At 53.3% G+C, this 25,240-nt stretch overlaps 1 protein-coding gene across 2 annotated transcripts in view; it reads left to right on the forward strand.

Moving 5' to 3' along the window:
* Positions 1–25,240, forward strand: part of RASGEF1C (RasGEF domain family member 1C) — a 56,547-nt gene that overhangs the window by 2,107 nt on the left and 29,200 nt on the right. The window contains exons 1-4 of one of the 2 annotated variants that reach the window (XM_032395755.1): positions 6,117–6,346; positions 21,058–21,240; positions 21,396–21,518; positions 22,704–22,841. In XM_032395755.1, coding sequence (XP_032251646.1) covers positions 21,064–21,240; positions 21,396–21,518; positions 22,704–22,841 — 438 coding nt within the window. In that variant the 5' untranslated portion in view covers positions 6,117–6,346; positions 21,058–21,063. Of the gene's footprint in view, positions 1–6,116; positions 6,347–21,057; positions 21,241–21,395; positions 21,519–22,703; positions 22,842–25,240 lie in introns of those variants that run through there. The other variant, XM_032395754.1, reaches the window with a different exon arrangement.

A 25,240-nucleotide genomic window follows, 5' to 3' on the forward strand; every position in this document is an offset into this window, starting at 1 on the left:
CCACCCACCCATCCACCCACCCATTCACCCATCCATCCATCCATCCAGCCAGCCAGCCAGCCATCCATCCATCCAACCACCCATCCATCCACCCACTCATCCATCCATCCATCCATACACCCACCCACCCATCCATCCATCCATCTACCCATCCATCCATCCATCCACCCACCCATCCATCCATCCATCCATACACCCACCCATCCACCCACCCATCCATCCATCTATCCATCCACCCATCCACCCAACCACCCACCCACCCACACGCCACCCACCCATCCACCCATCCATCCACCCACCCATCCACCCACCCATTCACCCACCCACCCATCCACCCACCCATTCACCCACCCATCCATCCACCCACCAACCACCCACCCATCCACCCATCCATCCATCCACCCACCCCAGCTAGCCAGCTTAGCCAGCAAGCCTTGATTGACTGAGCCCTGCTCCAGATGCTGGGGGCACAGCTGTGAGCAGGACTGACAAAGCTGTGCCCCAGAGAAGCTCACAGCCCCATAGGGAGAATGGCAGATAAACAAGTAGCTAAAAGACACCATCACTACTCAGATAAGTGGCAACAACATGAAATGAGGCCCGGGGTGTAGTGAGTGGGCAGCGGCCAGAGGAGGCTCTGCTGGGGGGTAACAGGGAGGCAACCAGGGGAAGGCCTAGAGGATGAGCATTCCCAGGGGGAGCACAGAAAGCACAGGGCTCCCCCAGGGTGCAAGTGAGTGCAGCATGTGCAACAGGGGAGTGTGGGGAGAATTGGAGACAAGATCAGAGAGGTCGTCTTGGAGCCCAGTCAGTGGGACCTCATGGGCCCTGAGAAGGGCTTTAGGGAAGGGCCCGGACCTGTCACGGGATGGCTGGGCACATTCACGCACAGCCTCTCCGGAGTGGACACGGGCTTGTTAGCCCCCTTGTGCATGGGGGGAAACTGAGGCTCAGGGAGGTGCATGCACACTTCCTTGCTGCTCACATCCACCTGCCACGGCTCCTTCTCTCCCAGCAGACCAGCCCTGGGACGTGTCCTGTTCTGGGACCCCAGTGGCTCTGCATCATCCCAATGCATTGGCCCCAGCCCCCTGCCTGCTGCCGTTCTGAAGGTCCCTCCCAGGAGGGGACCCTGTGGCTGGACCTCCAAAGGGAACAGGAGAAGAGTGTTCTAAAACAGAGGAGACGGTGAAAAGCCTGACTCAGAGGCATGTCTGGGGCACGGCAAGCAAGCAGATAGGTCTGGCATCGTCTTGCTATTTTTTTTTTTTTTTGTAAAATCAACTCATTTATTAAAATGAATATATTTTGTGATGAAATTTTATTTTCCTACCTAAATTATCAGCATCACTTCCCATAAATAGAAAGTGACTGTTAAAATTCATGTAACAGGGGTGCCTGGGTGGCTCAGTTGGTTAAGCGTCTGCCTTCAGCTCAGGTCATGATCCCAGGGTTCTGGGATTGAGCCCCGCACTGGGCTCCTTCCTCAGTGGGGAGTCTGCTTCTCCCTCTCCCTCTACTGCTCCCCACCATGGGCTCATGCTCTCTCTCTCTCTCTAATAAATAAAATCTCTAAAAAAAAATTTTTAAATTCATGTAACAAAAATGAGTATTAATTTTTTTTTTTTAAATCTTTTATTTATTTATTTGAGAGAGCGAAAGTGAGAGATCACAGAGGGAGAGGGAGAAGCAGGCTTCCCGCTGAGCAGGGAGCCCGATGTGGGGCTCGATCCCAGGACCCTGGGATCGTGACCTGAGCTGAAGGCAGACGCTTAACCGACTGAGCCACCCAGGCGCCGAGTATTAATTTTTAAAAAGAATAAAATTACAGAATAAAATATAAGCACCAGTGTTCTGGTTCTAGGACAGTTCCGCTCTACCTTTCCCACTGAACACAGCTTAAAATCTGACAGAGGGCAGGGAGCAGCTATTTGGGGACTTGGGAAGCTAAGTCATCGTAGGCAACTGGGGAAGAAGAGCAGAATTTGAGGCACCACCAAACTGACAGTGGGCTTACCATTTTCCCTCTGCGGACATCCCTCCCACAACCACCAGAAACCATGGAGGGACCTTTGTGCCACGAGAGAGCTGCAGGGCAGACGCTCTGGTTCTGGCTCAAAGAGCAGGAAAGGGGTCTCTTATTACTCAGACAGAGTCTGAAAATAATGCATTTTTAAACATCTTTCTCCCACTTTTTCAGACCCTAGCCCATACACATTCCCAGGGAGCCTTCCTGGGCCCTGCATGAGCCTCACCCCTAAATGAGGGGAACCTTCTCTCTCTCAGTGGATGAGCTGATGTCCCCCAGAAGGCATGAGGAATCCGCTGCTTTTCTCTCTCTCTCTGTCCTCCTATCACTGGATGTAGACATAGTCATGGGGAGTGCACAGCAGAAGGGGGGTGAATTAAGCCCTAGCTTTTGGGCTGGCCGACCCAAAAGGGGAGCCCCAGGAAACTGCAAAATACCATAGAGATTTTAGAAAGGGGGGGTTCAGGAAAGCAAGGGCCTGACGTTGTTTATGCTCTCAAATCATAGAAGGCAAAGATACATAAACAAGAATATATAATACATATTTAATCAAGAATATATAATTATATAATTATTGTATTTTATGTAACATATACATTTTTTAATCAAAACATATAAACAACAGAAGAATCTCCAGACACTTAGACATTAAGCAGCACATGTCTAAATAGTCCACAGAGAAGAGAGGAAGTAAGTTTCAGGGCGAATTTGAAAACATTTTGAACTGAATGAGAATGAAAACATTACATTTGCATGTGAGAATTTGTGGGATGGGCCTAAAACAGTCCTTAGAAGAAACTGATAGCATCCAATTCTCACATTAGAAGGGGAGAAAGGTCTTAAATGAATACTTACAAATTTCACTTTAAGAAGCTAGAAAAAGAGCAAAATCGACCCAAAGCAGGTGGAAGGAAGGAAATAATAAAGATAAATGTCAAAAATCAATGGCATTAAAAACATATCGTGGTCATGGGTTGGAACACTATCAACTCTCCCCAAATTCATGTACACATTTACTGCAGTTCCGGTCCGAGTCCCAGCGGGGTTTTTTGTAGATACAGACAAGGTCATTCTGAATGGAATAGGAGAAAGGCAGAGGAATCAGAATAGCTTAAAACACCAACATGTGAGTAGCAATAAACGTAGATCAGCTTGTGACCATACATGCCTATAAAAAAGTTCCTGAGTGCAACAGGACGTAGCGTGGATCAAACGTCGTCACTAATGAGAGGCCGACGGGCTCTGTCGCTCAGGGTGGCACAGAGGGGATCGAAGTCGGGACGAGGGGTCCGTCCTCTGGCGCCCTCTCGCGTCTGCTCTGCATGCTGGCACGTGGGCTGTGGACCCAGGGGCTGCGGACCCTCCGGGCTGGTGGCCAGTGTTTGGGCACGGAGTGCAAATATCCCCTTGCTGGGCCTCCGTTTCTCCACCTGCTGGCCCCGCCGGATTGTCACCTGGCACTTGGAGAGACTTGGGGGTGAATGCCCAGCCTCTGCATGGGGCCTCCGTGACCAGGTGGCTACAGCAAGCACACACCGTCCGTTTTTTCAGAAAGCAGGCAGGGCCCGCCATCGGGAAGCCAGGCTGCGGTTGACTTTGGACAGTCCTCGTGCCCCTGTGCAGACCAGAGCCAGACAACGCCTCCCCTCCCCCCGCGATCTTCCCACCTCAGTCCTGCGAGGCCCAGAGAGGGAAAGCGAAATGTCCAAGGCCACACGGCAGTGACAGGCACTCACTGTCATGCACAGTGTGTATCCACTGCATGCACCCATTCCGACGTGTTTCAGACGTGTTTTGGGGGGCCCACCAAGCACAGCCCAGGCCCTGCGGAGGCTGCAGTGGGTACGATCTCGTGGGGAGACAGAAGGACGGAGTAAGCTAACAGACGTGTAAACCTCAGGAGGGGCAAGGAGGGAGATCTCCCTGGTGATGTGATATCGAGGGGCCACCAAAGGCCAGTCTGCTGGACCTGAGCTGAGAGGGTCACTTCCCACGCCCGCTGGGCATCCACAGTGTAACTCGGCGCTCACACCATCTGCCTGGAGACAGGGTCATACCCCAGGGGTTAGGGGCTCCCTGCGCCCCACAGGGCTTCCGCCAGCCCCCGCCACCCCGGTCGCCAGTCACAAGTCCGGTCTGTCACCCCTGCTTCCGATAGACTGACTATACATCAGAGGTTCCCCTGATTTGTTAGAGTGGCGCCCAGAACTCAGAGAAACATTTACTTATATTTACCCGTTTATTTATTTATTTATTTTTTTAACCCTCCACCTCTTTTATTTTTTTTACCTTTACTGAAGTTCTTTATTTCTTTTTTTAAATTTTTTTATTGTTATGTTAATCCCCATACATTACATCATTAGTTTTAGATATAGTGTTCCATGATTCATTGTTTGTGCATAACACCCAGTGCTCCATGCAGAACGTGCCCTCCTCAATACCCATCACCAGGCTAACCCATCCTCCCACCCCCCTCCCCTCTAGAACCCTCAGTTTGTTTTTCAGAGTCCATCGTCTCTCATGGTTCTTCTCCCCCTACCCGTTTATTTAAAGAGTATGGGGAAGGATGCCGATGAACAGCCAGATGAAGGGGGTACATAGGGCAAGGTCTGGGGAAAGTCGCGCAGCTTCCTCGCTCTGTCCAAGTACGTGACTCTCCCAGCCTCTGCGCGTTCACCAGTCTGGAGGCTCTCTGAACCCCGTCCTTCTGGGCTTTTACCGGGGGCTTCATTACATAGGGACGATGCATTGAATCACTGGCCGCGGGCAATTGGTTCAACCGCCTGCCCCTCTCCCCTCCCCCGGAGGTCAGGGGGCGGGACTGAGAGTTCCAACCCTCCAATCACACGGTTGGCTCCGCCCGGTGAGCACCGCCCCCCACCTCCTTCGGCACTTTGCAAAAGTCATCTCGTTAACATAAACCAGATGTGGTTGAAAGGGGTTTATTATGACTATCGCAATACCTGGATTGCTCTTACCGCTTAGGAAATTAAATGGTTTTAGGAGCACTGTGCCAGGAACAGGGACGAGTATATTGCTTATTAGAAATGACCAGATCACAGAGGTCCTCTCTGGCAGATGCATCCCAGCAAGCTCCGAATGATGGGGAGTCAGCCAGGTGACGTGAGGGAAGGGAGCTCCTGGCAGTTAGTGTTCTGAGCTGAGTCGTGTGGAGGAGGCCAGATGGGACCTCCTTTACCTCCCTTGCCCTCCTGCTGTTCTTTAGAGTCCTGGCAATCTCTCACCCTCCTGGGAGGGCAGATCCCGGTCTGTATGGACCTCTGCCCTCCCGGGCTGCATCCAGGGCACTAAAGTGTGGGAAGCTAGGATTAGACACTTGGTGTCCCCATCCCTCAGACTGGGTATGCGCATGGCCCCATCTAGGCGGCGCAGGTGAACCACGGTTCAGGCCCCACGGTTCTCTGCACCTCTCCCTCCCTGCAGCCCCTCCTTCTCCCCCAAGCCTGGGAGAGTCCTGTTTCTCGGCTTCTCTGCTCTTTGCTGCCACTTGCTTCCCGGGGCTCCAGCAACAGGCTGGCGGAGGGGGGCGGGGGATGGGGGAAGGTGGGGAAGGGGACACTGTAGGGAAACTGGTTACTCTCTTAAGTGATGCCCCTCCTCCTTTCAGTATCCCCGACTTTCCAGGGGAGGGGCCCGAACTGGCAGGTCCTTAAGCTGTGGGTGGATTATCGCTGCCTTTCCAAAAGGAGATATTCTTCTCAATACCCTCCCCCGCCCCGACTTTGTGCTCCTAGCTAGAGGTTAACTTTCTGTCTGTCCGCTTTAAAGGCATTTTTACAAGCTTTCCTAACACTGTGTCATTGATGACAAGCATATTGTATATGACTTATCTGCAGTAGGGAGCCAGGTTTTTTCTTCACAGAGACAAGGCTGACCTGGATGATGGGGATGATGCTGGAACTGTATTGGGATGGGAATCTGCCAGAGGGTCTTTCCCTGGAGGTTCTGCTCCAGGGAGCCAGGTGGAGGGACCTGGGGCGGGGGGGCAGTGTGGGTCACCTACACAGAGGACATTCTTCCCAGCATGGGGCCCACCCCTTGCACAGCCTGGAGAAAGAGGTCACGGTCCACAGAACAACGTGCCCAGGTGCGTGGGAAGCAAGGGGTGTCCAGTCACATGGAAGGACGTGTACCCTGACTGGACCCCAGAGCCCTCACTGACCCCTCTCTGCTCCTCAGGCCCAGGCAACGCCAAATGGCTCCTTGCAGGCGGGACCTGAGAGGGGTGCTGGACAGAGCCACCAGCAGCTAGGGGGAACCTACAGGAGGCACCTCCAAGTTAGCAGAGTTCCACTGGTACGTCCCTGTCCACCTTCAGTTGGGGAAAGGAGGCCACGGGTGGGCAGTCGTGAGCCCTGAAGGTAGGAGTCTCCCTGGAGCAATTTTTTTTTTTTTTTTTTTGGCATCAAGATTCTTTCCACTTCTGGTGACGCAGGTCACCCAGGTCAAATTGGCCAAAAAAGAAAAAAAAGAAAACCAAAAAAACAACAACAAAAATGTGAATTTACTGTTTCACATCCAAAAAAGCCTACCAGTGGGGCTAACATTGGGTGCAGCTGGATCTCAAACACTGTGCTTAAGGCTTTTCCTCCTGCCCCCTCTCAGGCCTCCTTACCTTGCGGGGGGCGGGGGGCAGGAAGGAGGCTTCCCAGCAGCTCAGGCCTTCGTCTCCTCCATCTCCATTCCAGCTGGAAAGAGAGCATCCCCCACACTGAGACCTCCACTAGAATACACTAATAGGACCCTTGCTAAACGCACACACATGGACAGGGAAAATAGGAGTAGCAACGACAGCAAGAAACTTTAGGAAGCTGGACAGCAGGTTGGATGAGTAACCAAAGATAGAGCAGCCTTATAGAGCAGCCTGAGAAGTCAAACCACAGCCTGCAGATTAAGTAAGAGGGTGGGCTCCAGTCAGGAATTAGGCCTACAGCTCCTCTTCCCAGCCCCCAGATCAGAGTTCCTCCCCCCAGGCAGCCCACCCGGATTTCCCCCTCCACCAGCTACTCCACAAGCCCTGCCCTCTCCTTCAGAGTGTCCAACCAGCTTCTTAGTCTCTGACAGCCAAGGATTCCCAGACACCTGAGGAATCCTTCCAACAGGGCACTTGTTGACCAAGACAAACAAGGGGGAAAGGCAAATTGGGGCAAGCAAAGACAATGCAGGAGAGAAAAAAATTTCTAATAAAACTAGGCTACTGATATCCTCAGAGAGGTAAGAGAAGATTTCACATCTATGAGAAAAGAACAGAGCTTCATACATTTAAAAAGGAAACTTCAAAGGAAAAATACCTCATAGAAATTAAAAACAGATCAACAGAAATAAATAACAGAAGGTTCAGAATACAAAATTGAAAAGCTCAGAAAGTAGAGTGATACGGTTTTTTTTAAATGGAAAATAGGAGAGAAAGGACAAAAATTGGAGGACAAGCCCAGGAGGTCTGACATGAGTACCGAGAGTCCCAAACAAAGAAAAGAGAGGAAGTCTTCAGTGAAATCACTTAATTAAATATCCCAGCACTGAAGGGCATGAGTTTCTCACAGAAGAAGCTGGAAAGTGCTCCACACAAGGGATGGAAATGACCCGTAGCAAGGGGCATCACTGTGAACGTTTGGGACACTTAGGAGTGGGATGAACAACCATCTTGGTGTGCCTGGGGCTGAGGGGTTTCTTAAAATATGGATTTTCAATGCTAAAACGAGGATGGTCCTGGGAAATCCAGAATGACTGGTCACCCTACTGGGATCCAAAAAGTCTATAAATCTCAGAGAGAAGCCAGAAGGCAATGGCTTCAAAATTCCAAAGAAAAGTGATTTCTAATTTAGAATTCTATACCCTGCTGAGCTTTCAATCATACTAGCAAGTGTGATGGTAAAGAGAGAACCTTTCCAGACATGTAAGGTCTCAAAATTTTTTTTCCTAAGCATCTCTTCCCAAGAGACTATTGGAGGACGTGCTCCATCAAAATGAAAGCATAACCCCAATGTTCATAGCAGCAATGTCCGCAATAGCCAAACTGTGGAAAGAGCCAAGATGCCCTTCAACAGATGAATGGATAAAGAAGATGTGGTCCATATATACAATGGAATATTATTCAGCCGTCAGAAAGGATGAATACCCAACTTTTACATCAACATGGATGGGACTGGAGGAGATTATGCTAAGTGAAATAAGTCAAGCAGAGAAAGTCAATTATCATATGGTTTCACTTATTTGTGGAACATAAGGAATAGCATGGAGGACATTAGGAGAAGGAAGGGAAAAATGGGGGGGGGGGAATTGGAGGGAGAGATGAACCATGAGAGACTATGGACTCTGAGAAACAAACAGGGTTTTAGAGCGGGGGGAGCGGGGATTGGTTAGCCCGGTGATGGGTCTTAAGGAGGGCACGTACTGCATGGAGCACTGGGTGTTATACGAAAACAATGGATTGTGGAACACTACACCAAAAACTAATGATGTATTGTATGGTGACTAACATAACATAATAAAATTAAAAAAAAAAAATGAAAGCATAAACCAAGAAGGATGAGGAGACAAGGTACAGAAAGCAACCCAACACAAGAGATGGGGAGGGACTCCCTTGGACGATGATGGAGCGCTCCTAGGACGGCAGCTCTGCATGGAGGGAGCTGAGCCATCCGGCAGCGGGGTGACCCCAGATACAGACAGTCATCACGAAGACCCCCCCACTTCCATCGGGCCATCTTCTTAAACCAAGGACAGAATGCCCCGGACACCTTGGCCCAGATTCTCATCAGGACTTGGCTTGTCTTGACCATGTGCCCCCAAGGGTCTCTCCTCTGATGCTCTGCTGAGGGCACGAGTATCCCCCATAGAAGTTCTCAGCGTTTCCCTGAGAGCAGGAAGCAGCCCCTTCCCTCTGGCTGTACTCCTGCCACATGTCCGGTGCCTGGTCCACACCTCAGTCTTGCTAAGCGCCCAAGTGTGAAGAGCCCCGTGTTTCCCAAGACTCACTCGTGACCTTGCTTGCAACTTCCCCAGAAGGGGCCTTGTCAGCTCCCACAGAAGGAGAAGTCAGACCACGACCTGAAGACTGTTTGTTCCATTCACCTCCTCCTAGAGCCTCTGTCCAGTGTGCCTGCCCTCTGTTTTTCAAGACTAGGTGGTATATTGTCTGGGATAGATATGCAGGTAGAACTATAATGAAAAGCAAGGAAACAATTAGCACAAAAGGATGGTCATCAGCTAGAGTTGAGGGCTGAGAAATCAGCCTGATTTGGGAAGGTGAATAAGGGATTTTAAGGTACTGATGATCCTTTTTATATTAGCCTGGGTATAGTTCACAGATGTTCATTTAGTTATAATAATAAAAAATTATTATATTTAAATTGTAGATGTGTTTATAGACTCTTTTGTGTTTAATTTTTGTAGAGGTATAGAGAGGAAAAAGTATCAAGGGAACATGTCTCTGGGGTGATCTCCCAGCAAGTCCCAGGATTTACTCTGATTGGATAAGTTGGGTCCCTGGTCAGGGGTGGGAGGGGGGTTGCTGCACTCTCACTGGCCTGGACCCAGTTAGCCCCTCACCCCAACTCTAACCAAGGTTCCAGCCAGTGGGGAGAATGGGTTCCAGGAAGGAAGGAAGCATGATGGTTGGGAGCCTAAAACAAAACCTCTTCACTGTGATTCAGGGGAGCAATTGGGAAGGATATTTTGATTCCCTTGAAAGGACTGACATCCTTCAGCCCATTGCCTCTCCTTACAGAAGTCTGCCCTCAGGAAATAATTGAGGATAGAGACCAAGAGTGAGGGACCATGTGGGTTATGGAGCAGGAGAGAGGCCGACTTTTCCCTCTCTGAAAAGCTCCGTGTTCAGTCACCATCCTGTGGTGGGGCTTGGTGCTATCAACCTGCACTGGGCAGACTGGCTGTGCGCTGGGCCCTGGGCTCTCAGAAACTGGAGCTTCCTGAGATCTAGAAGCAGCAGTCTCTGTCAGCAGGAGCTGAGGGCCACATGGAGTATAAAACTAACTCAGGCCTGTCCTCCCCTCCCTCTGTCAGACCAAATCTGTGGGATGGCCTCCCGAAGGAAAGGCCAGGTGCATCCCCAGCCCAGGCAAGCAGAACCCCCGGGCTCAGGCCTGGGAGAGGCCCTGATGCCTCCACAGCATCCTTGCAGATACCAGGGAACAGAGAGGAACCCTTCACGGGACCCGAATTGGAATGAGAAGAGTGTCTCAGCCCCAGGCTTTGTTGGGGAGGGAGAAGTGGAGAACCACAGCATTTTGGGGCCCTGAACAAGATGCTGCCACTGCTCAGAGTAGCAGGGCGTGAGTTGGTATGGTCCAGGGCCCTACCCAGGGTGGCCTGTGAGAGTCAAGAAGAACTTGCCTATAAGCTGAGGTCTCCTCTTCAGATGAGTCCATTAGGGGCTGCTCAGCAGGCTCCATGCCTCCTGAAATCCAGGGCATGTTGGGGTTCCCAGTATTCAGGTTGCACTCCCCAAGCTCCTAGTCCCTGAGCCCAGCTCCCTTGATGAATCTCCAGACCATATCTATCTCCCACTCAGCCTTTGCCAGTTTCCCCTCTGAGGGTCAGGGCCAGGAGCTGGGCCTGGAGTCAGGAGCCCAAGGTTCTGGGGTACTAGTCACCAGCTGCTAACCTTGTGCACCCCACTTTACCTTTTAGGGTGCAGGTTTTCCCATCTATGGAGTGGTCAATCATTCCCATATGGTTGTGTTAAGAATTCAGTGATGTGTGAGAACAAAAGACACATAAAGCATGACACATGTTTTCTCTTGAACTGAAACTGCTGGGAAATAGAAACTGTCTGGGTCAGGTGGCACAGGCATTTCATCCAACACCCTTGGAAAAGGCCCCAAGTTCAGCTCTCCACCACCCCCCAAGGGCACAGGGACTGTGTCTGTTCCTGCAGAAGCAGTCCCAAGCAAAGATGCCCATTTGGCTCTTTAACAATGCCCTGATCTGGCTGAAGCTTCCAACCTCCTACCTAGGGAGCGAGTCTGGTGTGGACCCTGCAAGGAAACCTGTAATTCAGGCTTCTTCTTGGAGCTCCTGCAGGCTCTGCACAGATTGCACAGATAAAAGCAAAACTGGACAAAGCTGAAACGGGCTCTGAGGAGAACCAGCTGGACTGGAGTAGGCACTCATTCTCATGACAGGGAAAGGAAGAGACCTGGGGTTTTCAGGATACACACACAGAGCCGGGAGCTGTGTGGCCTCAGCTCCTCCCAAAACACTGCAGGGGGACTAGGAACATCACCCTAGAAGGGCTCTCAGCTCAACCCCCAGAGCACACTTGGCCCTGATAGAAAGATGGAACAATGTCAGATGCTTATTCTCACCAGCATTATTCTCTTTGTTTGTCCTGGAAATTTCTGTCCAATGCATTATGACAAGAAGACTGTGTGAGGTTTAACCACCCAGAAAGGAAGAGATTAAATCACCATGAATTGTAGACATAATTGTCTTCTGGAAAAACAAGGCTGTTAGAACTAATGAGATCTAAAAATCCACATATAAAATCCAATAGCAATATCCAGTTAAAGATACAATGGGGAGAGGAGAGTATTGGGAAAGACAGTGGAGCAAGAAGCACCAGGACTCCGCCACCAACTAGAGAGCAAAACTGGCAGAATTCGTCTGATGTAACTGTCTTAGAACTCTGGAGCCTATCCAAAGACTTTCAGCTTCCAGAGGAAGGCTTGGAAAGTTTCAGTTCATTTTGGTCAATTTAAGCTCTTAACACAGTAGCAGCTACCCATCCTCCACCAACCACCACCCCCCCCCCACCCCCAGCCTCTTGGTAGCAGCCTTGCACATATTCCTGGAGTAGCTTACCCACAGCTGCGGGAGCCAAGGTGGGCAAGAAGGGCCTTGTCCTGCAAATACTGGGGAATCTGTGTCCTGATGCTTATTGCTATTTTTGATCACAGAGGTGCAGATACGGAGGCAGGCCATCATTACTGCGATCTGTACTGGCTGAAGAGGATTCCAGGGGATTTAAAGAGCCAGAGCCTGTTACTTTCCCCCCTTCATTCTTCCCTTTTTTCTCTTTTGGGAGCCAGACATTTAAGGATTAGGATCTTCAAAAGCAACCACGTATACAAAGGAATTTAAAGTTACTGCGCATGCCCAGAGAAAGGTGTAGGCTCAGAGAAGACCCAAAAGGGCCTTAAATTCATACCTCAGTCTGATCCGGGCACAGAGGCACCCTACAACAATTTAAAAAAACAAACAAAACAGAAACCCCTGCAGAAATCTGATTTCTAGGGTTACTACATTACAAGATTCAAACGTCCCATTTTCAACAACAACAGATCACAAGACCTACAAAGAAACAGGAAGGAAAAGCCTGTTAAGGAGTGGGGGAAATTAATCAGAGAAGCCATGCCTAAGAAAGATGAGATGATGAACTGATTAGGCAAAGACTTCAACACAACTATCTCAAAGATGTTCAGAGAGCTAAAGTTAAAGGTGAATAGTCAAGAAAACTATGTATGAAAAAATAGAAATATCAATAAAGAGATAAAGAACATAAAAAGGAACCCAAAAGAAATTTTTAGAGCAGAAAAATACAATACTGAAATGAGAAATTCACTAGAAGTTTCCAAAAGCAGATTTGAGCAGACAGAAAAATCAGTGAACTTGAAGACAGGACAATTGAAGTGATTGATTCTGAGCAACAGGGGAGAAAATGAAGAAAAATGAACAGAACCCAAGGGATGTGTGGGACACCATTAAGCAGACCAACATACATGTTGTGAGAGTCCCAGAAAGAGAACAGAGAGAAGGGGCAGCGGGGTTCTTTGAAGAGATAATGGTTGAAAACTTCCCAAAGTTGATAAAAGATATGAATATAAACATACAAGAAGGTCAACAAATTCCACGTAGGATAAATTCAAAGAGACCCACACTGGGAAACACATTATAATCAAACTGTTAAAAGACAGAGAGAATCTTGAAAACGGAAAGAGAAAAGTGACTTGTCACATACAAGGAGTCCTCAATAATATTATCAGCAGATTTCTTATCAGAAACCTTGGGGACCAGAAGGCAGTGGGTTAATCAGAGTGTCAAAAGTAAAAAATTGTCAACCAAGAACCCTACATGCAGCAAAACGTACTTCAAAAATGTGGGAGAAATTAAGACATTCTCAGATAGCATCATCCTCAATGATGAAAGACTGAAGGCTTTTCCACTAAGATCAGAGGATGCCCACAACACAAGGATGCCCACCTCTGCCGCTGCTATTCCACAAAGTACAAGAAGTTCTAGCTGGCACAAAGATAAATAAAGCCACTCAAATCGGAAAGGTGGAAGTAAAATTAGTTCTTATATGTAGAAAACCCTAAACACGCAGACTGTCACACACACACACACACACACACATACACACACACACACACACACATGCTTATTGGACTAATTAACATTCATTTAGCAAAACAACAGGATACAAAATCAACACCAAAAAAAAAACAATTGTGTTTCTACACACTAACAATGAACAATCAAAAAAGGAAATTAAGATGGGGCTCCTGGGTGGCACAGTCCGTTAAGCATCTTTCTTCAGCTCAGGTCATGATCCCAGGGTCCTGGGATCGAGCCCCACATCGGGCTCCCTGCTCCGCGGGAAGACTGCTTCTCCCTCTCCTGCTCCCCCTGCTTGTGTTCCCTCTCTCACTGTCTCTCTCTCTCTGTCAAATAAATAAATAAAATCTTAAAAAAAAAAAAAAAAGGAGGGCACCTGAGTGGCTCAGTTGGTTAAGCAACTGCCTTCAGCTCAGGTCATGATCCTGGAGTCCCGGGGTCGAGTCCCTCATCGGACTCCCTGCTCAGCAGGGAGTCTGCTTCTTCCTCTGACCCTTCCCCCTCTCACGCTCTCTCTCTCTCTCTCTCTCATTCTCTCTCTCAAATAAATAAATAAAATCTTAAAAAAACATAAAAAATAAAGGAAATTAATAAAGCAATCCCACTTACAATAGCATCACAAAGAATAGACTTAGGAGCTTATAGTTAGGAATCAACTCAGCCCAGGAAACGAAAAACTTACACAGTGAAAAGTATAAAATGTGGCTGAAAGAAATGAGAGAAGACACAAATAAATGGAAAGACACCCTGTATTCATGGATTGATATTGTTAAGATGTCAATTCTATCCAAAGCAATCTACAAATTTAATGCAATCTCTATCAAAATTCCAATGGTGTTGGGGTAGAGGGCCCTCCAAGCCTCAGCCAGCTTGGAAAACCTGGTAAATCGCGGGACCCCAGTGGACAAGTCTTTTTGGCCCAGAGCACCATTAGCAGTTGGAATGACGACCCGTGTTATGGCTCCAGGCCCTGCAGGTGGCGTGGGCCCTTGGGGAGGACTGGTCTTGGCGGCCCTTTCTTCTCCATGGCAGACACTGTGCTGGGTGCTTTGTGCACTTAATCTCGTGGCTTCTCTCCATAAACTGAAGAGGAGGGATTCTTCTTCCCGTTCTCAGCACATGAAGGCACTTGAAAAGCTCAGGAGACTCTTCGTGCAGCAAAGGGTCATCCTCTAGGGGCGTCCTCTGTCTCTGTCCCTTCAGCCAGGCCTGGCCCAGCGCCCAGCCAGGGACAGAGGCCTGGGAGCACATCTCTCCAGCCCCCAAGACACACTCTGCTGACCAGCCATGTGCTTTTCTTCCATAGGTTCTATGGCTTTCCATTCTTTGCATTCTTTGTTTTTGAATGCCAACCAACAAACAGTACCGGGGACTGTGACAGCAGAGTGGGGCTTGGAAACTGCCCACCTGGGAGCTAGAGATGTTGTTTCTAAATATGCTTTTGTCCCACACTGTGGCCCCCATGGTGGCTTTTTTTTTTTTTTAATAAGTTGAATTGCCACCTTTAAAATCAGAGTAGCCGGGGTGCCTGGGTGGCTCAGTCGGTTGAGCCTCCGACTCTTGGTTTTGGCTCAGGGCATGATCTCAGGCTTGTGAGATCAAGCCCCGTATCAGGCTCCTGGGCATGGAGCCTGCTTGAGATTCTCTCTCTCCCTCTCCCTCTGCTCCCCCTTCTAAGAAAAAGACAAAGAAAAAATGAGGATACCAAACATACAAGTCAAGAGTCCTGGCATTTATTAAGCTTGGAAGGTCTGAGCATGTGGTCAGCCCCCCAGGATCCCAGTGGAGCTGTGCTGTTTTTGTGGCCACAACTCTAGACTCTCTCTATGGACCTCTCCTTGGGGGGAACCACAGGGCCCTTGCCAGCCTCTTGCCGGGTGTTTTTGTGTTCTCCAGTGAAGAGGAAGGTTAGATGTTTGGGGAATGAGAGAAATGTTGGGGAATGAGAGAAAGGTTACCCTCTAGGTCTGTACCTTCCCGGAGATTCCATCTGATCCAACACTTGTCCCTGTGTCGCATACAGGAGTTAGGCTTAGGCCACACAGTCCCAAAAAGTTGTCCAGCACTAGACCCCAGCGGCAGGTGGGCTCTGGGTCTGACAGCGCAAAACCCCAGAAGGAAGGGTGCCCACCTGCAGGATGGCTTTGGGGGGGGAGGGTCCTCCCCGCAGATGCAACGCAGACTGGCAGCCTCGTAACTGTCGCAGGAGCCCCAGGACCTCCAGATGCTGGGCCTGGAGACCTAAACACGCAGAGACAGATGCGCCTCATGGGTGGGGGCTGGGCAAGCGGGAGTAGGGGATGTGAGCAGGGAAACTGAGACAGAAGTGCACGCGTAGGAAGGGGGCAGCTGTGACTCAGAAGCCAAGCCCTCCCAGGCCGGCCTCTTCAGGTCAGGCCCCCTTCAGGTGCACTTTTCAGGGTGGCAGTGTCTGATTGGCCCGGGCTGGTGCCCGCCCCTTGGCCAGGTGTGGGCAGAGCCTCCCTGAAGGTCTCAGCACCCCGGTCTGTATTCATCGCAAGGCGTGGTTATTGCGGGAACACCCTCAAAGCCTGGTGTTCTGGCCACAAGGAAAGGAAATGGATGCCGAGGAGGCAGACCCAACAGATGGAAGCACGAGGGGGTGGACTTGCGTCCAGAGCCAGGGTCTGAGCTGGAAAGGAGACATGGCACCCGGGACTGATGCCCACGGGCCAGACGCCATGTGGGCGAGGGCTGGCCTGTCTCCAGGAGGGGCTGAGGTGAGCCCCGCGGCCAGCCAGCACATGCTTCTCTCCTCACGCCCTGGGCACTGCCGGTCACACTTCCGGAGTCTGCCCGCGTCCCCTGGAGGCTGCGGTCTGGGGACACCAACATCAGGGCCCAGCTGGGCAGGTGGGCAGGAACAGGGCCTGGGACTCGGATATACCTGTGCCCAAGTCCCACTCAGCCAGGTCCTCAGTGCGGGAGCTGGGCACCCGCCTTTCTCTGCGAGCATTCATCTCCTCGTCTGAACGATGGGAGCGCTGCGGGGTCAGCGAGCGGGGCCAGGACCAGGGGCTTCCCCCTGCTCCTCCCTCCCGCTGACTCTCCCGCTCGGAAGCCCGCATGTCAGCTGCGTCCCCCCATGCCACTCTAACCTCAGGCTCCTCTGCTCTCACCTGCGCTGCTGAGTCACTTGAACACCACGCGCCTTGACCAAGCACCCACAATGTATGGGACCGGGGGGGGGGGGGGGGGACGGGAGGAATCTGGGGTGCAGCAGTGAGCGAGCCAGGCCCCTCCTAGAGGACACGCAGCATGGGGAGACCCAGGCCAGCATGAGGCCTAGGGACTGGGAGGCCACCAGGCAGGCATGTCCAGTGTGTGCCAAGGCCTGGTGAGTGGCTCGTCCTGGGGCAAGGGGCCCTCACCTGGACAGGTCAGAGAGCGGTCTTCGCAGTTCCAGCTGCAGAGAGTGGCTTGGCCACTCTTGGTTGTAGGCCAGCACAAGGCACTGGTGCCCCTCAGTGGGCTCGCCCCGGGGTGGACATGCCCCTGACCCGCCACCCACTGCCACCCTGGGATCTGCCCAGGTGTCCCTGGGGCCTGTCATCCTGGAGGCTTTGTGTGATGACTGAGCTGGAAGGAATGACACTGAATCACAGCAACGGGGACAGCAGGGTGGCGGGAGGCCCACCAGTGACACCTTTTTCAGTGCTGCAGCCTGATCGCACTGGTGGTTTAACAGTGTCGTTCGTGCCACGGGGGTAAAGCGGAAGCCTGATGGGGTCATACCGCGCATGCGGCTGCTCACACACGTGGAGCCCCGTGCCCCAGCATGGCAGAAAGAGCGAGAACTTGAAAGCGCTCTTCAGAGGGCACAGGCAGAGCCGCCTGCTGGTCCCCCGGCCCCCAGCTGTGGCGAGCCCCTCGGGCTCGGACCCCGTCTATGCCGGCCCCGGCCCCCAGCCCGCCACGCGTGGACACCATGCAGGCTGTGTTCACAAAAACACGGATTGGAAGGCTTACTGGTGATTTCAAGGACTTTCAAGGGAAATTGTGATGATAAACAATTTCCCCATCATCACTGGCTTTTAAAAAAAAAAATTGTAAAATACACATAACATAAAATCTACCATTTTAGCCCTCTTTAAGCCATTTTTAAGGGTACAGTTCAGTGTATTAAATGCATCCGTGTTGTTGAGCAGCCATCCCCATGACCCTTTACAGCTTGCGAAACTGGAATTCTGTCCCCATTAAACACGAACTCGCCCCCTCCCCCCAGCCCCTGGCAGCCACCATCCTCTGTCTACGAATGTGACTATCCTAGCACCTCCTGTGAGTGCAGTCACACAGTATTTGTCCCTCCGGGGCCGGCCTGTCTCATTTAGCGTACTCCCCTCAAGCTTCACCCACCGTGTAGCCTATGTCAGCATTCCCTTCTTTTTTACAGCTGAATAATATTCCATTGTAGCAGTAGCCCACATTTCATTTATCCATTCACCCGGCAACGGGCACTTGAGTTGCTTCATTGTTGGCTTTTAAAAATTACCCCTGGACAGCCAAATCATGGAGTACCATGAGACCGTTAAAAAAAAAAAAAAGAACAAAGACGCTCTGTCCTGCCATGGAAAGCTCTCCAAAATACATTGTTAGGGAAAAGAGCACAGGAGAATGTGTACAATGTGCTAATAAAATCAGAAAAGGGAGAATATGTACTTCTATTTCTTTGTCCTTGCATAAAGAAGCTCTGGAAAGATAGGAGACTAATACAAGCAGTTCCTTATGGGATGGGGGCGTGGGGGGGGCTCTAACCTCACGTGGCTGTGTTTTTGCACAACGGGCATGCGATGACCCCACCACCCTGCCCTCCCCCTGATCCCCTGCTTGGTCGATCACTACTATCTGTCCAGGACGCACAGCCTGGCTCCTGCCACCTAAGCACACACTTCCATGATCACAGCATGTTGCCCATTCCCCTCCCCCCCGCCACCCACAGCTTAGCTGAGCTTCTGCACACGCTGAGCCCCTTGGCCGCGCAAGTGTCTAGGTAGACTGCCTCCTGCCCTCAGTCCTCCGCACAGACCGCAGCACCCCTCCTCCAGCAGGAGCCCCTGTGCCTCCAGGGGTCCTCGCATGGAGGCCAGGGACGGGCTCCCACAGCCCCATGCTAGCCATGCAGGAAGGGGCAGGAAGATGGGCGGGCCACCACCGCAGCTCTGACTGCACCTACCCTCTCCCCTCGCCTGGGCGCCCCCTGCAGAGCACGTGCCTCAGTGGGACAGTCCGTCTGCAGATGTCAGCCTGCTTGTTGTCTGCATCCCACCACCGGCCCCAAGAGAGCCCGCTCAGCCCACAGTACCTCGAACCGAGCCGGTAGTCACTCCTCGCGATAGCCCAGGGCGGGAGGGACCCAGAGACTGCAGCAGGAGGACATCCACGGAGACCCGGCCCCGGGCCCAGCTGGGGACACCATGGGTGGCTGGAGGCCAGAGGGGTGACACCGGCAGCCTGCCCGCTCTTTGGGCATCCCTGTGGGTGGCGATGGTTCTGGTCCCAGCCTCACTCCAGCCTCCAGTGTGAACTTGTTGCTCCAGAGCAGAACTGAGTCGGAGCCCACCCCCTCCCCATGTGCCCAGCATCCCGCATCCAGCCCCCAGTGGCAGGCCAGGCCTGGAGGTGTTCTGGGGGCCTCCCAGTTCCTCTCTCGAAGTGGTAGCATCCTGGCCTCCCCAGAGAGGCTTCTCCCACACTGTCTGGTAGACCACCCTGCCCTGCAGAGAGGTTTCCAGAATCACCTCCACCCGAGCTACTGGCTCATCTTTGAGAAAATCCGCCTAGGATCTGGGGCAGCCCCAATGCCGCAGAGAGAAGGTGCCCGGTGTCCAGCAGGAGAGACCACACTTTGGCAGCCTCGCATGTGTTCTGTCTTGTGGAATTAGGCTCAGACTCTGCGCCCTGGGCATGAGGCAGAGCTGGCGTCCCCCCCCCCCACCAGAGTCACCCACCCTTCCCCAGTGTGCAGAGGCAGCCCCCCGCGTGCCCATGTGCACGGCAGCCTCCCCACCAGGTTGGCAGGTTTGGTGACATTGTACAGTTTCATCAGCTGAGAACTGAACACGTCCAGCTTTGCCGGGGAGGGGAAATAGAGTCACCGCCGTCCCTGGGGCCAGGGCGGCTCGGGCTGTGGTCCACACCGGTTCCCATGCCGCCCCCCCCATGCTGTGACCCAGTCCCTGTACACCCTCAAGACAGCCCTTCTGGGGACCCCCTCCAATCCCCAACATCAGCTCTGACTCTGCACATCCCCGTCTCTACTTTGAGAGCCAGGGCACCAGGGGTCAGGAAAGACAGAAATGGCCCGGGTCCCAGTCCCCGTCTGCCATAGGGGTGGCACAGGCAGAGTGAGCGGGGTGATGGGGAGACTCTGTCCCCTGGAAGGTCCCTGTAGTGAGCCTGCGGGACTCCACACTTAAGAATGTGGGGGTGACTTCGGGGCGCCTGGGTGGCTCAGTCGTTAAGTGTCTGCCTTCGGCTCAGGTCATGATCCCAGGGTCCTGGGATCGAGCTCCGCATCGGGCTCCCTGCTCCGTGGGAAGCCTGATTCTCCCTCTCCCACTCCACCTGCTTGTGTTCCCTCTCTCGCTGTGTTTCTCTCTGTCAAATAAATAAATAAAATCTTAAAAAAAAAAAAAAAAGAATGTGGGGGTGACTTCAATGTCATGGGGAATGCTGGTTAGACGGGCTTGGCCAGGACTCACTGCTGTGAGTGTCCTGAAGGCTTAGTTCTGGAAGACTTGCCCTTGGGGATATGTGGAAGAACCGGGGAGAGGAGACACAGGTCCACGGCCCGTGCTTGGAGGCACACCTGCTGTGGGCCAGACCCTTGACTCGGTGCCGCTCTGAGCGTGTGCTCCGAGCCCTGCCTGGAGGAGATTTGGGTGGAGAAGTCACCATACAAACAGCCATAGGGGGCCTTCCTTTGCACCCGGCACCCAGCCTGGGTGGGGGGAGGGTCACTGTAGGGAAGAAGGGAAGGTTTCACCGAGGAGGAGGCATTTTAGCCGTGTCCAGAGGGATGGAGGGGTGAACACGGTGGGAGAGGCTTCCCGTGGGGGAAACAGCTGGATGGGTCAGTGGGTCGGAATCTCAAAGAGCCTGGAATATCAGGCTACAGAGAGACCCTTGAGAGAACCCCAACTCACACAGCTTCCTGCAAGGCCTCACCTGACGAACTCAGGAATGGGCCCACTTCCCTGGTGCTTGGTGCCATTCTGCCAGCTCAGGGACCCCAGTGGGGGCGGGGGGCGGGGGGGGGAGAGAGCTGAGCACCGCAGATGTTCTGGGATCCCACCTGAGCCCTCCAGTTTGAATCAGGCCCATCCCTGAACTAATAGTCTTTGTGGCCACGGGCAGAGGCAATATGCAAATTGCGGTCTAAGCCCTGTCAAAAACAACCTTGCCTGGGGGTAGGAGTGGAAAGAGTCAGTCCCTAAGTGGCTTGGACCAAGAGTGGAGGAGGGTTGGTTCCTGAGGGATGCCGTGCTGGGGGGTAGGGATCCCTGGCAGCCCTGCCAGGAAGTGATGGGCACCAAAGTGCCTGGACGAGGCAGGGCCCACCCAGCCAGGCGCCCAGGGGACCGACGGGCCCCTGCCCAGGTGTGCCTCAACTCCTCCTTTTACTGCAGACAGGCATGCCCCGGACACTGAGCGCCTCCGACATGGTCACCCCTGGCAGCCCTGGCCCACCCCCCACCGAGCCCACGGATGGCGAGCAGGCCGGGCAGCCCCTCCTGGATGGGGCTCCCTCGTCGGCCTCCCTGGACACCCTGATCCAGCACCTGGTGCCCACGACTGACTACTACCCCGAGGTGGGTGACCCACGCAGCGGGGAGGAGGGGCATCCGAGCGGGCTCTCTTCCGCCACGCATGGGGGAGACCCTAGGGCTGGGGCTGGTCTCGGACCTGGGGCACAGCCCTGCCATGCCTTTGTGAGCACATGCTGCCTTTCTCTGTGTCCCCCCAGAAAGCCTACATCTTCACCTTCCTCCTGAGCGCCCGCCTCTTCATCGAGCCCCGGGAGCTCCTGGCCCGCGTCTGCCACCTGTGCATTGAGCAACAGCAACTGGACCAGCCCGTGCTGGACAAGGTGAGGGCCAGGGCGGGGGGCCTCCCGGTATCAGGCACTCCCCTGACGTGCCCTCACGCGTTGACCTCTTGGAGTGGCGGTCACTGTCCCCCATGCTCCTGAGCCGGAGCCCACAGGGGCTTCCTGACTCGTCTGAGGCCCAGAGCTAGAAGGGACAGAGTTGGGACCCTTCAACCAGGTGCTATTTCCCACTGTCCTGCGGGAGGCCCTGAGCTCACAGCATGCCCAGACCCGGGCCCCCAGAGCCCCATCAGCAGGACCCTTGCCACCTGGGATGGCCCTGCGGCATCTGCTGGGCTTTCTGCCCTCAGCACACTCCGTGCCATCCTCCCCCTGTGGGGTCTGCTGATGGCCCAGCCTTCCTCCGTCCCCGGCCAGATCCCGCGGCTGTGACTGTTTATAGGTGTGTCCTTCGGGCTCTGGCGCCATACTGATAGAAGCCCAACTACAGCTGGCCTAAGACAAAGGGACTTCGCTGGCTCATGCAACTGCGAGGTCTCAAGTACCACTAGCTCCCGGGGCTCCAATGACCCCCATGGAAACGTGTTCTTTCTCCCTCCGACCTTCTGTTCCGTTCTCCTCGGTGCCAGCCCCACCCTCACTCGGCCAGGGTCTCCCTGCCCAGTGACAGGTGGCCTCTGCCACTCCAGGCTCGCCATCTACTCTTCCCAATTCCAGTGGAAACAGCAAGCCACGCTCTAAATAGGTCCCAAGGAAAGGGCCGACCTCATTGGCTTAGCTTAGGCGACAGGCCCATCTGTGAGCCAATCAATGTGCATGATGGGGCTGTACCACGTTCTCATTGGCCAGCACTGATCTGGGCCCCTGCCAGGGGGCCTGAGGCGAGGTGAGCTGCCTCTGAACCCCAAGGGCGGGGAAGGAGGGAGACGGAAACCCCCAAAGCAAACTGAGATGTTATCACCACAGAGAGGGAAGTAGGATGCCCAGCAGGCAAAAACAACAGAGGCTCCTGCGCCACACGTATGTCTGTCCCCCTCTGTTCCCCTGTGGTCAGCCCCCAGCCCTATCACCTGACACAGAGAAGGCACCAGGCACACCTCCCTCGGCCACCAGGGGCGCTGCTGGGGTAGCCCGACCCCAGCGGAGCATGCGCAGTGCGTGGCTGATGCGGCGGCTGATGGGGCCCCTTCACCTTGTGCAGACGCTCCTTGGCTTGCCTTGCAGGCCCGGGTCCGGAAGTTTGGCCCCAAACTGCTCCAGTTGTTGGCCGAATGGACGGAGACATTCCCGCGGGACTTCCAGGAGGAGTCGACCATCGGGCACCTGAAGGACGTGATGGGCCGCATTGCCCCCTGTGACGAGGTAGGCAAGCCGAACGCAAGTCCTGCGCCCTGTCTGCACCCCTACACCGGGGACCTGAGCCTGTTCCTGGAGCCAACCTCAGAGCCCTCATCCCGCCATCTGTACACTGCAGCCCCTCTAAAATCAGCCCCTTTCTGCCCCATCAGGAAATCAGGCCCTGCAGAGCTGGCAGGGAAACCAGGCCTCTGGTTCCAGGTCTGGTCTCTTGACCTCTCTCCTGTCCTGCGCTCATGTACGGCATCAGATGGCAGGCGAGGAAAGACCCCCTCACGGACTCTTGCGACCAGGCCCTTGGTCAGTGACCCATTAGGCTGGCCTGGAGGGCCCTGGTTGGGGCAGAGGAGGAAAGAGGGCCCCCCTGTGGCTAAAACCACATCCCAAGGTAAATGCAGCCCTTGTGGCTTGGAAGGCAGCCAGTGGGGTGGGCATCAGGCACCCCACACCCTGCCCTGTTATCCCAGCTGTATTATTCTGGGGACACTTAAAGGTAAAAGGGGGACAGAAATCCCCACCTCTCAGGATTAGGGTCAGAATACAGAGAAGGACCCTGCAAAGGGGATGGAAGTCTCCTGGTACACTTAGAAGGGGCAGGCTTATCAGAATCTCCAGAGTGATTCTGTGCCAGCATGCGGCTGCTTTCCCTAGGAGAGAACATTGTGGGGAATGCGGGTCAGTTGCCCTGGGAGGAGACTGCATGTGGCAAGCTGGTAGCTAGTCATGTGCCGAGAAGTGGGTCTGGACATGGCAGAGTCCGGTGCTTGTGAAACCAAGGAAAACCACCAAGGCAGGATGGGCAATAGGGAGCCATAAAGCAGAGAGGGAGAGCTTGCCTGTAGGCCGCGTCACATGGCAGACAAGTGACTTAGCCACTCTGAGGGCTCGGTGAGATGAGAGTCATCTCCTCCTCCTCCTCCCCCTCCTCCTCTGCATCTCCTAATCCATCTGGGGATCCTGACACTTGGCTTAGGATGCAGCAGGAAGTGGGGTCAGAGAAGGCTCAATGATTGGATGAGTCAGGAGGGGTGGGTACAAGCTGGGAGGGAGATTCTGGCTGGCTTGATGGTTAGATAGTTGGCTACCTTGATGGATGGGTGGAGGGGGGAAGATAGATGTTGGATATTCTGATATGCAGACGGATTTTTAGTGTGAGTGAATGTGGACAGATTGATGGGTAGGTTGGGGGGTGGATAGATGGATGGATGGGAGGATTTGAGGGTGGGTAGGTGGATGGATGAATATGGATGAATGGATGGATGGATGGATGAATGGGTGGGTGGGTGAGTAGATGGGTGAGTAAGAATGGATGGGTGGATGATTGGATGAGTGGATAGATAGATGGGTGGGTGGGTGGGAGGATGGGTGAATAAGGATGGACAGATGGATGGATAGGTGGATGGATGAATAAGGATGGATGGATGGGTAGATGGATGGGTAGATAGGTAAGTGGATGGATAGGTGGATGGATGGATGGGTGAATGGATGGATGGGTAGGTGAATGGATGGATGGATGGATGGATGGGTGGATGGATGGATAGATGGGTAGATGAGTGGGTGAATGGACAAGTGGATGGATGGATGGATGGATGGATGGAGTGGAGTGGAGGGTGTGCAGGGGGATGAGAGTCCAGTCTTCTGCTTCAGCCCCCTCTCCCCAGGAGGTCTTCAGCAGAATAAGATCTGAACCACTGACAAGACAGAATCATCCACCCTTGTCAAGCCTGCCTCTGCCATTGGTGGAGCCATTTCCAAGGCAGTCCCTGTCCTTCCAGCTGCAGTGGGGGGATGGGTGTAAGTCCTGGGCTGGCTTCCTAGGGAAGTAGGGCCTTCTCCCCTGAGAAGCTGTCAGGCCTGCCACCAGGACTGTGCTGGGAAATCTTTTCTAACCACCCGTGGATAAGAAATGAGTGAGGCCTAGGAATGGCTGTCGAGAGCAGCCATCCACCAGGTGTAGGTTTTCGGGGCAGACATAATTCACCTGAGACATTCTCATTCCTTGCCTTGGGATCCAGTTAGGTATGCTGAGCGGTGTGGGCTGAAACGGGGGTGCTTTCTTGTGTCTTTGAGATCCAGAGTTGCTCTTGCCCAGAGAGCAACCGCTCCAAAGGGCATGTCCTCTGGGTGCTGCCGCCCCTCCCCTGGAGGCTGCAGGTGGACCGTGGGTTGCTCCCCTCCCAGCACAGAGCACAAGGGCTCGGCCCAGAAAGGAGCCGGTGACCTGTCTGATCAGGCAGGGCCATGGTAGGACTCAGAGCACGGGGTCTGGATCAGACTGCCTGAGCCCACTCAGACCCCGGCTCAGAAACCACAGCTGTGTGACCTCAGGCAAGGTGCTTCACCTCTCTGAGCTTCAGTCTCTTTATCAGCAAAACAGAGGATAATCGTCACCCACCACACAAATT

Source organism: Phoca vitulina, unplaced genomic scaffold (assembly GCF_004348235.1).
Source record: "Phoca vitulina isolate PV1807 unplaced genomic scaffold, GSC_HSeal_1.0 scaffold87, whole genome shotgun sequence".
In the NCBI taxonomy this organism is placed as follows: domain Eukaryota; kingdom Metazoa; phylum Chordata; class Mammalia; order Carnivora; family Phocidae; genus Phoca; species Phoca vitulina.